Source organism: Amblyraja radiata, chromosome 11 (assembly GCF_010909765.2).
Source record: "Amblyraja radiata isolate CabotCenter1 chromosome 11, sAmbRad1.1.pri, whole genome shotgun sequence".
NCBI lineage: Eukaryota > Metazoa > Chordata > Chondrichthyes > Rajiformes > Rajidae > Amblyraja > Amblyraja radiata.
In genome coordinates this window covers 9,035,748-9,051,224 of record NC_045966.1, presented here as the reverse complement: position 1 = coordinate 9,051,224, position 15,477 = coordinate 9,035,748, and the positions used below count along the sequence as shown (strand labels likewise).

The 15,477-nt window shown below is 41.8% G+C and overlaps 1 protein-coding gene across 2 annotated transcripts in view; it reads right to left on the bottom strand.

The window, feature by feature from the left end:
• Positions 1 to 12,529: 12,529 nt before the first annotated feature.
• Positions 12,530 to 15,477, bottom strand: part of fnip1 (folliculin interacting protein 1) — a 96,226-nt gene continuing 93,278 nt past the window's right edge. For both annotated transcript variants that reach the window (XM_033029285.1, XM_033029286.1), the window contains one exon: positions 12,530 to 15,374. In XM_033029285.1, the coding sequence (XP_032885176.1) occupies positions 15,296 to 15,374 (79 nt within the window). In that variant the 3' untranslated portion in view covers positions 12,530 to 15,295. The remainder of the gene's footprint in view (positions 15,375 to 15,477) is intronic.

The window sequence follows — 15,477 nt, the reverse complement described above, 5'->3', positions numbered from 1 at the left end:
TGAAAAATCACTGAGTCAAGCACTTACACATCTAAATTTTATTTTGACAAAACACAATTACAGTTCCCACTTCTGTACCTAACCACCGTGGGTTCGATCCTTGTAGCTGCTTGATCAAGCCCTCTTTAGCCTCGCTCAAGCAGAGACACTCCAGAAGGTCACGCAGTCCTAAGCGTTCTCCCAGAAGATCGACACAAGACTTCGTGGGAGCGGTCTATTATAGGTCCCCGAACCTTGAGGGGGCGAACCACATAGGGGTGGTCTCTCTCTATGCAGTCCAATAACAGATATCAATTAACACAGTATATGATAGACATTTCCCTAACCCAATAATACAGTGGCTTATACAATGTATTTGAAAGAAAGTTCTAGAAGGAAGCAAACAAGAATAAGCATTGAAACATGTGCCCTGAGATTCAAACTGTTTCTCCAAGGCTCAACAGTTTGACCAATCATCGATTAACAGGATGACCGTCTTGCAACATTATTTATACTATTTACAATGCCCTTGCTGCGATCCAATCTAAATGATGCATTTAGGGTTTGTTTGCAAAACTGCTATACACGTTATCAATTTAGGAGTAACAAGGAGAACACCTGGACCCCTCACCATCCTGCATACCAGTCTGAGCCTAGACTGGCTTGCGCCATTCAAAGCCTGTATAGTTCAGCTGACAAGGGTTAAGCAATTCTGACAAGTGCAGGGATCCTCCATTTTATGGTGTCTTTAATTTGGCCAATATTAACAGAGGAACTCAGCTGGTCAGGCAGCATCTGTGGAGAGAATGGACAGGCTCTGAAGAAGGTTCCCAACCCAAAATGGCGTCTGACCCACTGAATTCCTCCAGCACTTTGTGTTCTGCCGCTAATTTGTTGGAGGTACACCTTCTTCTGACTATGCTCTGAACTGGAGACACTCTTGAAACGTCTAGTTTACTTTGGACTGTTTGTTATCATGTCTGTCTCTTTCTGATTCCTTCCCAAAGTGAGTGTATTACTGGCAACTTGTATCGAGTAGTAGATACTTACTGACTTATTAAGGTTCAACCTAGATGCAGTGTTCCTTTGATCCCAAGTCAATAGACCATGGTGGTTCTGGAATAACTGAGCGGGTCAGGCAGCATCTCTGGAGAAAAATAATAGGTGACATTTCAGGTCTAGACCCTTGTCAGGGGAGAGGGAAAATGTACATAGAACAAATGAATGAAAGATGAGCAAAAAGGCAAATCAAAGTCAGCAACAATGATCATGGAAAAGTAGAGCCCACACTGGTCCATTGTTGGCTGTGGTGAAGATGATAACGAATAATACAAGCAAGACGACAGTGAAACTAGTATGACAACTAGGGACGGAGGGGAAGCGGATGAAAGGGTTACTTGAAGTTAGTGAAATTGATATTCATACCACTGGGTTGTGAGCTTTTTGTGTCTTTCTTCGGTGTAAACCAGCATGTGCATTTCCTTCCTACACATGGTAGTTCTAGCCCTTCCTCAGCTGCATATGGTAGTTTGAAAGGTACCCACATCTTGGCTCAGCCAGCACTCCTGCTTCCTCAGTCTCCAGCGAGGTCCCACCCTCGTTTCCATCCTCTTGTGGGGTATTTTGCACCAACACCCAACAGCAGATCTTTTGATCAAACCTTAAGCAGTCTTTAACCTACAACGGTAGTAAGATAATCTTTACTATATATTCATTTACACACAATTTCTAGGCATAACATCATCAACTACATTGCCCTTCATGGTTGACTGGTCCAGATGGTGAAGATGAATGGGATCCACAATGACTTGGTAGTTTGGACTGGTAGTTTGGGTGGTGGTGGAAAGGTGTTTTTCAAGCTGGAGGTCTGTGTCCAGTGGAGTTTTGCAGGGGTCTGTCCTTGGACCTCTGTTGTTTGAGGTATATAGAAATGACTAGGACAAGAATGTGGATAAGTTGGTTGGTAAATTTGTAGATGGTACACAAACTGATGAAATTATAGAGAGTGAAGAAGGTTGTTAAAGAAGACAGCAAGATATAGATCAGTTACAGATATGGGGAGAGAAACAGTAAATGGAGTTTAATCGAAACGAAGAAAGTGTGAGGTTTAGTTTATTATTTTTCTCACATGTACTGAGGTACAGGGAAAAGCTTTTGTTGCATGCTCAGCAGTCAGCAGAGAGACAAAACATGATTACAATCGAGCAAGTGTAATCAATCAATTTACAGCGTATAGGATACATGATAATGCAATAACGTTTAGTAGAAGGTAAAGCCAGCAAAGTCCAATCAAGGATAGCCCGAGGGTCACCAATGAGGTAGATGGTAGTTCAGCACTGCTTGACTGTGGCGTTGCACTTTGTGAGGTCAAATGTATGGGGAGAGTATACAGTTATGCCCCTGTCCCACTTAGGAAACCTGAACGGAAACCTCTGGAGACTTTGCGCCCCACCCAAGGTTTCCGTGCGGTTCCCGGAGGTTGCAGGTGGTTGCCGGAGGTTGCAGGTAGTGGAAGCAGGTAGGGAGACTGACAAAAACCTCTGGGAACCGAACGGAAACTTTAGGTGGGGCGCAAAGTTTCCGTTCAGGTTTCCTCAGTGGGACAGGGGCATTAGGATATGGAGGGATATGGATCATGTGCAGGCAGAAGGGATTAGCTTAATTTGGCATCATTTTTGTCACAGATATTGTGGGTGGAAGGGCCTGTCCCTGTGCTGTACTGTTCTATGTCCTATAGTTTCACTGCTCAGATCTCTACACAGCACGCCACATTCTCATCTTCAATCACTATGTTGACATCACAAGCAGTAATTATATTTTATTTTATCTGACAACTCCTTGGGTAATTTATCCTGCTTGGACTGTATAATCCTGCTGTACACGTGTCCTCGGGTAGCTTGTATGTCAGGCTTTGTTAACTTTGCTCCGTGCCCTTTGAACTTGTTAAGCTTACATCCAATCATCCAGAACAGACACATTGCTGTGTTGGCTCAAAGCCTTGTCCCTTGGCAAGTGTGGTAATTATCTGTTCTATGTTTATGCTGCTTCAACTATTTCCCAACAACCACCTCCTGACATGGCTACAGTAATCCGCTTCATGCAGGGATTAAAAATGCGCTATGTGTTGACATATTGTCAATTTCATGACCAAATGACTTGCCTGGTGGAGTGAATGAAGACATTGCAATATCCCATGTGCTATAACAGTATATTTTAAGAAAAAAGTGTATTTTGGGGGAAATATGCACATTCTGCTTTTTTTATTCGACAGTAATCTATAATCTGTCGTCACAGAGCTGCTTTGGTGTTGCTTGGTTTGCTATGTGCTTGTATTGTTCTTTAGTTTCATTCTTCACGGCATAGTGGGTGCAGCGGTTAAGTTGCGGCCTCACAGCACCAGAGACTCCTGTTTCTGGTTTTCTCCGGTGTCCTCCCAGATAAGAGCTAGATAGGGCTCTTAAAGATAGCGGAGGATCAGGGGATTTGGGGAGAAGGCAGGAACGGGGAACTGATTGGGGATGATCAGCCATGATCACATAGCTGGCTTGAAGGCCCACTCCTGCACCTATTGTCTATTGTCTATTTCAAAGACTTTTACAGGTGAATTGGCTTTTGTAAATTGTTCCTATTGTTCGGCATGGACTCGGTGGGCCAAAGCGCCTGTTTCCACACTGTATCTCCAAACTAAACTTAATATTTTGTACCTTTACCACAACATATGTATCCACTTGTAGGTTCAATAGCTTATATTGTCATGTGGTTCAAGATACAGTGAATGCATGCTATCAGATCAGTTCAGATAATATCATGCATAAACACAATCAAATCCAACAATTACACTAGGTAGAGCAAAGGGGAAGATACAGAGTGCAGAATATAGTTCTCAGCATTGTAGCGCATCAGTTCCAGAGACACAGTCCAATGTCCACAATGGGGTAGAGATGAATCGGGAAAGTACCTTAGCTTTTGGAAGGACTGTTCAGGAGCCTAATAACAGAGGGAAAGAAGCTGTTTCTGAGTCTGATGGTGTGCGCTTACAATCTTCTGTTCATGTATACCACAATGTTTAGTGCTGAACCTAAATCCATCCTAATGCAGTTGTGATTCCTCATTGTTGGCTAACAAAAGCTGAAAACCTGCTAACTTTATCTTGTTTATTCGTGTTATTTTTCCTGCCATTTTATTGCTCTCCTCTCATTTTACCAGGTCTACTTGCTCGTCACTCATACCCCACTGACAGACTTGGTTCAGCTGCTTTCCCAGAGTCTGCATGGAAACCACTGTGCCTCCTTGTCCACACCTCCCACTCTTCAATCCACCAAAGTCATCAGCCCTCCTCAGCCTCTGCTTGCCATTAGCTGGTAAAACTAGTTCTTTAATCCATCTCTTGACCTCCCTTCTCTGTTGTTTCTCCCTTTAGCTGTAATAACAATTGGCTTTCTCAATTGTATAACTGCCCCTTGACTTTTTAAGAACACTCGACATTATAAAAAGCACAACGTCTGTTTGAACCAACGCATTCAGAGGGGAGAAATTGAAGTGCTTCAGGATTAAACAGGTTTGTATATAGGAATAGCAGGGACTGGAGATGCAAGGAAGTGCAGATGCTGGTTTACCAAAACAAACCACAAAGTGCTGGAGTAACTCAGCGGGTCAGGCAGCATCTCTGGAGAACATGGATAGGCGCGCTTCAGGTTGGGACCCTCCTTCACACAGGGATTGTCCAGATCAGCAGTAAATCTCAACATAGGCTGGGTGGGCCGATATCTAGGAAGAATCTAAGGACAGAACCATGCAGCTGGCAAATGGGCGTAAATACAGGTTAAAAATATTTTACAATGAAGTTGCTTTAGTTCAAACAGCATCCAAAGTAAATTGATTCCAATGTATCCGTCACAGTACTTCTCAACAGACAGGGGATTTAAGTCTGTGACACTCAACTGCTTATAAACAGATTTCTGTTTTTAACATTTACATTAGCAGTTTTTATATTAAATGTTCAGTGGGATAAAAGTCATATTCATGACACATGACAGAAGAATTATGGACAGGAAATGCATACCATACATGAGATGTTGTAATATATCGTTTGTGTACAGTCTTGTTGCTTTGGCCTCTATACTAACTTGCATTTAAATTTCCCTAAAGGCACATATAAAATGCTCAACATTGCGCCTCAGAAAATAAGCATTAATATCAATTAAAGATACGACGTGTTGGAGTGACTCAGCCGGGCAGGCAGTATGCCTGGAGGACATGGATGGCTGACTCAAAGCGCCTGCATTTCCTTGCTGCCACCCTATAACAATGAATTTCCATTTGTTCATGAGCATTTTTCCACCTGCTGGGAGGAGAAAATTATTAAAAGCTTCTTTCCTTACAGATACCACCCCTATTAGCAATCAAAAGTACTTCTCCATTTGCTATTTTACTTTCTTTTCCTTGATCTTGAAGCATAAAATATTTGCTTAGTTTGGAAGTACAGCACGGAACCAGACCCTTCGGCCCACCGAGTCCGTGCCGACCAGCGATCCCCGCACACTAACACTATCCTACACACACTAGGGACAATTTACAATTATACCAAGCCAATTAACCTATAAACCAGAAGGTACACAAAAATGCTGGAGAAACTCAGCGGGTGCAGCAGCATCTATGGAGCGAAGGAAATAGGTAACGTTTCGGGCCGAAACCCTTCTTCAGTCTGAAGAAGGGTTTCGGCCCGAAACGTTACCTATTTCCTTCGCTCCATAGATGCTGCTGCACCCGCTGAGTTTCCCCAGCATTTTTGTGTACCTTCGATTTTCCAGCATCTGCAGTTCCTTCTTGAACAACCTATAAACCAGAATGTCTTTGGAGTGTGGGAGGAAACCGGAGATCCCGGAGAAAACCCACGCGGTCACGGGGAGAACGTACAAACTCCGTACAGACAGCACCCGTAGTCAGGATCGAATACTGCTAATTTACTTCCTTTTCCTTAATCTTTAAGCATAGTCTTTTGTGCTTAAAGATTCTCTACACGGCAAGCATCTTACCTGGATCTAAATCTTCCATAATTTGAATACTTATCCTCACATGTTTTTCCTTTGAAGAGTTAGACCAGAGTGAGCAGCCTTTCATCAGTTGTTCCCATGGTCTACAACCATAAAGCCTTTTCCTTTATCTCCAATAACTGAATATCCTTTTGAAACTAAAAATCCAAATCATCAATTAGTATTCCAGATGTGGGTCATTAGGGCCAAATACTTTCAATGTTTCATACATATCTGCCAACTATGTTCGACTAATTTGTCAGCTGATGGGTGGAACTTTTAAATTCTTTTTAAAATAGTTCTACTGATAATTTTTTTAAAACAAATCAACATAAAAGAGTCGTGCTAATCAGTGACCACTGTTGGAAATTGTGCATCTGTGGAGAATGGGAGGGGGTTTGCTTAGTCTTCCTTTAAATGATTTCCTTTGGTAAATGAGCCACCAATAATCACTATAAAGGCTCACATATGGTCAAACTATTAGTGTACTGGAACTATACCTTGACATGAGTCAACATGCTTAAGGATGGAGCCAAGAAAACTGAGAGCGAGCACAAATAATCCTAGCAGCAAGTAACATGGACTTTATTTTCTTCTTTGCCCCATTGCCTATTCTAGTTATGTGTAGGAAAGAATTGCAGATGCTGGTTTAAATCGAAGGTAGACACAAAATGCTGGAGTAACTCAGCGGGCCGGGCAGCATCTCCGGGGAGAAACAATGGGTGACGTTTCGGGTCGAGACCCTTTTTCAAACTCTACCATTCTACTTATTTCCTCTGCACAGTTGGAAATTACCCTTTCACATTTGCTTCAGAGAAATGTGCAGGAAGGAACTGCAGATGCTGGTTTATACCGAAGATAGACACAAAGTGCTGGTCATGCAACAGCTGTGGACAAAAGGAATATGTGAAGTTTCAGGTTGGAACCAGTCTGAAGAAGGCTTTTAAAGGATTTTCAAAATTTAATAGCTAACATTTACACTTCTTAGAATAGTGAAAGGCTTGGATAGAGTGGATGTGGAGAGGATGTTTCCACTAGCGGTTAATTCTTTGTCACAGAAGGCTGTGGAGCCAAGAGTGGATATTTTTAAGGCAGAGATAGATAGAGATAGATAGATTGATTAGTACGTGTCAGATCTTAAGGGGAGAAGGCAGGAGAATATGGTTAGGAGGGAGAGATAAATCAGCCATGATTGAATGGCGGAGTAGACGATGGGCCTAATTCTACTCAGCGGGCTAGGCAGCATCTCTGGAGAAAAAGGATGGGTGATGTTTCGGGTCAGAACCCTTCTTCAGAAATGCTAAGGTTCTAAGAAATGCATTGCATCATTTAGGGGCAAACAGAGCCTGCAAAAATTATGATTCAATATTGCAACATTGGATCTTTCCATTGCTTTAGTGTTGATAAGTGGATCCAAAATTCATACTTTGAGAAAGCTCTCAAAGTTAAACGTGTTATCTCTAGTTTTAGATATCTATGTTTCCAAAATCATCGGAGTATGCTTATAGGAAAGTAAGGAGATTGACTCAACCAAGCATCCCAAACTATTGAAATAGTGAAACTGCTTATCTTTCACGGCTGCAATCATCAGGCCGGGACAGTGTGCAGCGTTACAGTTGTTGACTTACAGCGCCAGAGACCCATGTTCGGGCCTGACTATGAGCTCTGTCAGTACGGAGTTTGTGCGTTCTCCTGTGACCACATGGGTTTACTCCGGGTGCTCCACTTTCCTCCCACATTCCAAAGATGTCTAGGTTTACAGGTTAATTGGCTTTTGTAAAGTGTCCCTAGCGTGTAGGATAGCGTTCATGTCGATGGGCCAAAGGGCCTGTTTCCACGCCATATTTCTAAACTCTAACAATTAGAGCTAAATATGCTATCTATTAGGTTTTGGGCTAAGCATCAGGAGAATTACCAAAAATATCCTCTTGTTCTCACATTTGATAGGCCAGATCGGTCCGTTGGGGGCGCTGTGAGTCGGCTGCCCTGCCAGCAGCGTGTTCGCTATTTCGACTTTTTTGGGGGGGTTTTGGTGTGTTCAGATGTTAGGTTAGCTGTCTCTCGGCACGTCTTGTGTAGGGGGTGGTGGGGGGAAGGGGGAAACTGCTTTTTGGTCGCCTCCTCGATGGAGAGGCGACTTTTTCCATGTCGCCTACCTCGCGGCCTAACAGGTTGGATTGGGGCGGCATTTCCTGGAGTTGAGCCTTGAGCTTCTGCAGCGGACGCTGCATGGACTTTCTAATTGCGGAGCGAGCGAAACCTTGCCGGGGGGTCTTGCTGGACATCTCTCTGTCTGAAGAAGGGTCTTGATCTGAAACATCACTCATTACTTCTCTCCAGAGATGCTGCCTGCCCCATTGAATTACTACAACATTTTGTGTCTATCTATGCCTTGATATGATCTCATAAAGTTACCAGCAATGTTGGGTCTTACAGTTAACCAGATGCTGCTGATAACTCACACCAATCCTGGCTGGCCTGAATATCAACACTTGGCTTTGGGGGCATCTACAACTGAAAAACCTGATTATCTGACATAATTCATGCATAAATAAAATTTGCCTGATTTGCAAGTAGTTCATGGTTGATTGTACATTCAAGCATTATTAACTTGAGGATAGAATAGAAACATAGAAACATAGAAAATAGGTGCAGGAGTAGGCCATTCGGCCCTTCGAGCCTGCACCGCCATTCAATATGATTATGGCTGATCATCCATTACTGTTAACATTCCAAAATTAATTTGAGAGCTGGCGGGCACAGTGGCACAGCGGGTGAGTTGCTGCCTTACAGTGCCAGAGACCCGGGTTTGATTCTGACCACAGATGCTGTCATTACAGAGTTTGCATGTTTTCTCCGGGTACTCCGGTTTCCTCCCACATACCAAAGACGTGTAGGTTTGTAGGTTAATTGGCTTCTGTAAATTGACCCTAGTGTGTAGGATGTAATGTGCAGGTGATCGCTGGTCGGTGTGAACTTAGAACATATTTCCACGCTGTATCTGTAAATTAAACTATAGTTGAAAATGAAAATTATATTAAACTAAGCAATGTTTTTCCATTGACATTAAAAATATTCAACTTTTTGTGAAGATAAAAAATTAAATTATACATTTTGGGATATTATACATTAAATTATACATTGATGGGGTGTAACTAAATAGTTATTTAAATAATATTAAAATGTTGAGTTTTAAAGCAAAAAGGAAATGGGAGAGGTCCTGTAAGTCACCCCAGGCACTGAAGATGTGCATTAGAGCATGATAGACGAGTTGCGGCAAGTTGCACTTCATCCTCGTCTGAACATATCATACCAGGTCCATCATCATCACCCACTCTAAAGCCTGGATCATTTCTCCAAACAGCACAGTTTTGGAGTGCCTTGGGTTTGCTGTAGTTCAGGACAGCAGGTCTCCATCAACTTTAAGGGCTCTTAGGAACAGGCAATATTGTTGCCAGCTGCAGCCAGACATTAAAAAATGAATTAAAAGAGTAGCACATCTAACACTGAGGCAATGATTACAGTCCGTTGACTCATTCAAGATTTATTAGGTCATGCAAATTTCTATACATTTTGCAAGTGGATGTTATTATTGCAAGTTGCAAGTCACAACAATCCCACAGCCAGGCAGTGTGGCAGAGAGAGAGAAAATATAAAAGAGCTGTCGCAAATCAGCAAATCTAACCACAACCAGAGAGCAGCGCTGAACTACTATCCACTTCATCGGTGACCCTCTGACTATCCTTGATCGGACTTTGTTGGCTTTACCTTGCACTAAACGTTATTCCCTTATCATGTATCCATACACTGTAAATGGATCGATTGTAGTCATGTTCGGTCTTTCTGCTGACTGGTAGGCACGCAACAAAAGCTTTTCACTGTCCCTCGGTAAACGTGATGATAAACTAAACTGAACTGAAACTGAAGCTTTAGAAATACTCAGCAGGTTAGGCAGCTTCTTTAAAGCAGGAACCAATGTTAATGGATCAGGTCCATGGCTCTCCCATCATTTCTTATATCAGAGTGTGGATTAATCACATTTGGTGACCATATTGCTGTAAGTGCCTTAGATTGATTCTGTGCACATTATTTATGCAGAAGTCCCCGACTTAGTATTTTTCTGGGGGAGTTACTAAGCTTTTATTTAGAATAGTTGCAATAAATTCTATTTTCTCAATACTTACAACTTTAAACATAGAACAGTACGGCACAAGAACAGCCCCATCAGCCGACAATGCTTGTGCGAACAAGATACCAACTCCTAGCTGTCTGCACATAATCCATATCCCTGCATATCCAAAAGTCTCTTAAATGCCGCTATAATGAAATGAAACTGGCAGAATTATTAATGACATAATTCCTAATGAATGACTGATTCAGAACAACTCTTGCATGAGTCAGGACCATTTGCCAGAGTGACAAACGGAGTGTGATATCTAGCTTAGTGAGTGGAAATCCATTCATGCAGCCCAAGTTGCCAAATTAGCATTTTGCTGCAATATAACCACTGATGTGGAGACACTCGGAACTGCAGATGCTGGCTTACAAAAATAGAAAAACACGAAATGCTGGAGTAACTCAGCCGGTCAGGCAGTAGCTTTGGAGAAAAGGAATAGGTGACATTTTGGAACGGGACACCTCTTTGGACTGATTGTGGTGGTGGGGGAGATGGAGGATGGTGGGGGGGACTGAGAGATGGAAAAGAAGTATGACAAAGCCTGGCAAGTAATAGTTGGATATAGGCAAGGGTTTTTTTTTAATTGGCAAATGGTTGGTAAAAGACCATAGTTGAAAAAACAAAGTGTGACATAAGAATAGGTGTGAATTGTGAAGCGCGAGGAAGGAATATAAGTGGAAGGGGAGAAATTGATGCTAATCGAGGTGGAGCACAAGGGAGGTGGTGGAGGGGGGGGGGGGGGTTGTACGTTAGTTACCTAAAATTGGAGAATTCAATGTCCATACAGTTGTGTTGTAAGGTCCCCAAGTGGAATACGAGGAGCTGTTCCTCCAGTTTACGTGTAGCCTAATTCTGACCAGGACAGAAAGGTCGGTGTGGGAATGGGAAGGAAAGTTTTAAATGGTTCGCAACTGGGAGATCCAGCGGGCCTTGGGGGACAATTGCCAGGTCTGTGCTTGGTCTCACCAATGTAAAGGAGGCCTGACTTATCGAATAGTGAAAGGATTTCAAACATGTTCGAAACATTACACCTGGAAGATATGAGACTCCTCCTCGCAGGCAAAGCAGACCACTTCCAAAAGACGTGGTCTGCATTTATGGACTTACTACAAGCATAAGGTGCAATAGTAATTTAAAAAATAAATGGTGCCAGGATCTGGTAACGGGGGGTGAAAAATATGGTTGGTATATCCCTTTTTGCGGAGTTTTTATAATAGAGTGATTGTTTCTCTTTCTTTCTTTCTTTTCTAGGGTCTATTTATTAACTTTCTTCTCTAACTCTCTTTCGAATGGGCTTTCTTTTCCCAACACTTTCCTGCACTTTCACGACTCTTTCTCACTTTCCTTACTTCTGTTATTTCTATCTTTCTAAAATAATTTTTTTAATTAAAAAAAAGAATAGTGAAAGACCTGGATAGACTGGATGTGGAGAGGATGCTTCCACTGGTAGGAGAGTCTAGGACTAGAAGTCATAGCCTCAGAATTAAAGGACGATCCTTTAAGAAGGAGTTGAGGAGACATTTATTTAGTCAGAGGGAGGTGAATCTGTGGAATTCTTTGCCACAGAAGGCTGTGGAGGCTGCCCGTGGATATTTTTAAGGCTGGGATAGATTCTTGATTAGTTTGGGTGTCAGAGGTTATAGGGGAGAAGGGAGGAAAATTGGGTTAGGAGGGAGAGATAGATCAGTTGGATGATCAGCCATGATCATATTGAGTGGCGGTGCGGGCTCGAAGGACCTAATGGCCTACTCACCTATATTCTGTTTCTATCAGCCATGATTGAATGGCAGAGTAGATTTGATGGGCCGATTGGTCAAATTCTGCTCCTATCACTTATGACCTTATGCCCCTGTCCCACTTAGGAAACCTGAACGGAAACCTCTGGGGACTTTGCGCCCCACCCAAGGTTTCCGTGCGGTTCCCGGAGGTTGCAGGTGGTTGCCGGAGGTTGCAGGTAGTGGAAGCAGGTAGGGAGACTGACAAAAACCTCCGGGAACCGCGCGGAAACCTTGGGGGGGGGGGGGGCGCAAAGTCTCCAGAGGTTTCCGTTCAGGTTTCCTAAGTGGGACAGGGGCATTATGATTTAATTTGGAGTCAATGAAACTTGATGCAAAGTGGATCTTGCACAGTTCCGGGACCCACTGGAATTCGCAAGGACCTTCCCCAAACTTTGATTCCCACAAATATTGCTGTTAAAACGATAGTGATAACTGCTTTTGGGAATATTCCGAAAAGCAAGTTGCAGTTCCTCAATTTGTTTCTCAAACAGTAGACAGAGATTCTGTCTATATTAAATAAAAACTGAAGTGGGGTCAAATGACCAAGCATCATTTTTTTCTTCTTCACTTATTTATTGCACAGAATTCTCCAAAAGTAACAAATGGTTAATACATAGTGCACACTGAAAGAAAGAATATTTACAGGATGTCCTGGACGTTTTGTGCAGTGTAGACAATAACTTCCATTTGAGTCAGATAAATAAAAAAATACTGTAAAAGACAATTATAATTGACAAAATTAAATACAATGATATCCCGCTCTTAAACTCAGCATTCATGTCGCAATTGTTTAGAAATTACCTTGTAATAGTTATTTGAAAAATTACACAAAATCTCCCTTAAGACTTTAAAACCATATTGCATGAAAAGCTGTGTTTGTACAAACATTATGCCTTTGACTAGTAGAGGATGAGAAATCTATAGTATTCCTTCCAAACAATCCAAGTGTCCCTTACGAAAGTAAACTTTAATTTTGGTTCTCTAAATCGTACCTTGCAATATGTACATTGATACCTCAAAAAAAAAAATCAGGGGTTTCAATTGTGAGCCTTGATCATAGGAAATATTGTAGAAAGGTTGACTGCAATTATATTAACAAAATCAATTCATTAGAACACAGTGCAGGATAAATTCCAAGCAATATATCAAAGATATTTACTTCTGTACTTCAGTAACATTGCGATATTTCAAAAAGGCGCTCTTAACTTTTAACTAGGATTTATATTTCATCGCTTTTCCCCGTGTTTTCTACATTCTAATCTTGACTAAGACAGTAAATGGTGTGTATTGACTGGCGTCTGCAGTTCTTTGTTTCCATAGTGGTGACTGGAAGGCGGGCTTACGCTAGTGCTGTTATAAGCACTAAACTCTGGCTCTTCTCTAAATGCCTTTCACTCTTCCAAGGTCAAAAACAGAAGTGAGATAAAGAAAGAGCACAGATAATGTGTTGCCTCACAGAGATGGAGTGGACTCCAGTGCAATAAAACTGGAAGTCCATTACAAAAGTATGAATGAGCCAGTAACTAATTATTTCTTTTTAGAGTGGACGGATAATTTTAAGTTTGGTGTCTGCATTTTTTACCCTTTTACTCTCGCTGTTTGCTCCTGTATGACTTTACTTGTCATAATGGTGGTCGACTGGATTGCTAAAATGATATCCTTCCCCACATCCCAACCCATCCTCTACCTCGTTGGCACTGAGGATCTGAAAAAGTCTCAGAGAAATCACTATATTATAAAAATGTTGACAAATACCATTAACAAAATTAATGTAGTTAGGATGATGCACAGAATTCACTGGAGGTGAAAATATGATTGTCTCCGCTGTGTTTTGTGTTCACATGATCCAGTGGGAACGCATTGAACCACCCACGTCCAAAATCCCATGTTGAAGATGATGTCCCGATCTCAAAATTTAAACGCTAACATATACACTTCTTAGACAGACACAAAGGACTGGAGAAACTCAGCAGGTCAGGCAGCATCTCTGGTGAAAAAGGGTGGGTGACATTTCGTGTCAGGATCCTTCTTCAGACTGAACGTAGAGGGGAGGGAACTGGAGGTAAGAAAAGGCCAGAGCAAGGCAGGGCCGCAACAGATGAGGGTGGAGCCCACAATGGCCCATTGTTGGCTGGGCAAGAGGTGATAACGAAGGATGCAAACAGTGGATCCTTTCACTCACCAATAGTTGTTCTGCAGAGATGCTGCCTGATCCGCTGAGTTACTCCAGCGCTTTGTGTCTATCTTTGGCATAAACCAGCATCTGCAGTTCTTTGTTTCTACATTTACACTTCTTTTTCTTCCACTCCTAGTTTCTTCTCTGATGAGCTCTATCCACGAGCAGTCGGGGCCAGTGCCTGGGCATGCTACTGTGCTGCATCAATTAGCACCATTAACTGAACATCATGTATAATATTAGTAGACGCATTACAGATAAAATCCAGCTAAACTAGAAAGCGGGGAATTGAGAGTCTGATAAATCCATTGGAGCAGAATTAACCGAGGTAGTACAGCATTTAATTGATTTCCCCTCCCTATTAACAATCTTTTTTGTTTAAATGATTGGTTGTGGTCAAATCACCTGTCTGAAGGACTGTTACTGATAGAAATTATAAACCTGCGTCTGATCTTTCCAGTATGATTTTACCCAACTTATTCAATGCATCAATGTTTATATATTTTTTTAAGTGAAGCAATTGCAATTACAGATCACAATTCCTCTAGTTAAAGGCAATGGTTAGCATTGTTCAATTGTTGTCAGTTACATCAATATATACTTAAAACATTAAAACAGACTTTTTTTTTGGAAGTTTATTCTTAAGTGGGTTTTTGTAAAAGTAAACATACAAAACATTTCTTTCCAAATACTCTGTCCATGGAGTACAAAAAATAAAAATGCGCAAATACATGTGCAGGTTCAGTAAAAACAGGAGTTAGTCCGACTTCTCTGAAGTCAAAAAGTTTCCATACATGCAACATCATAGTTCTCGATTAAATCAGAAGAAAAAGCTGAAAATTCTTGCTCTTGGTTGTTCAAGTACTGTTTCAACTCAAAGAATATTTTGCCATCCCTTTTTGGTCTCCCCATCCGAAACTGTAGGCAGTTCTAACAGTGTTGAGAAAGCAACCATTTTGCTCTGTAGTAGAGTCCTTGTCCTTCCGTCAGCGTGATTTTCTTCCATGGCATTTTCATGCAGAGGGATTTGCCATTAAAGACAGTAATATGGGATTCCAAGCATGGAAAATGTAAATCATTTGGTGCTGTCTTCCATTCTGTGCCAGTCATTTCTTTTTCCAATTGTTTAGAACAAAATTGGCAATTGAAAAACTCAAAGCAATATTTGGGCCACATATGGAGAGTGGGTGCTTGCCACAGCTGCCAACAAGGGCAAGTCACTTGATTCAATCCTATAATAGAAAACATGAGTACTTTAAAAATAAGAGTGCTGGAAAGCAAACTAGATGAGATATTTGCATATTTCTTCACCTCGCTCATCTTCGGTTGTTCAAC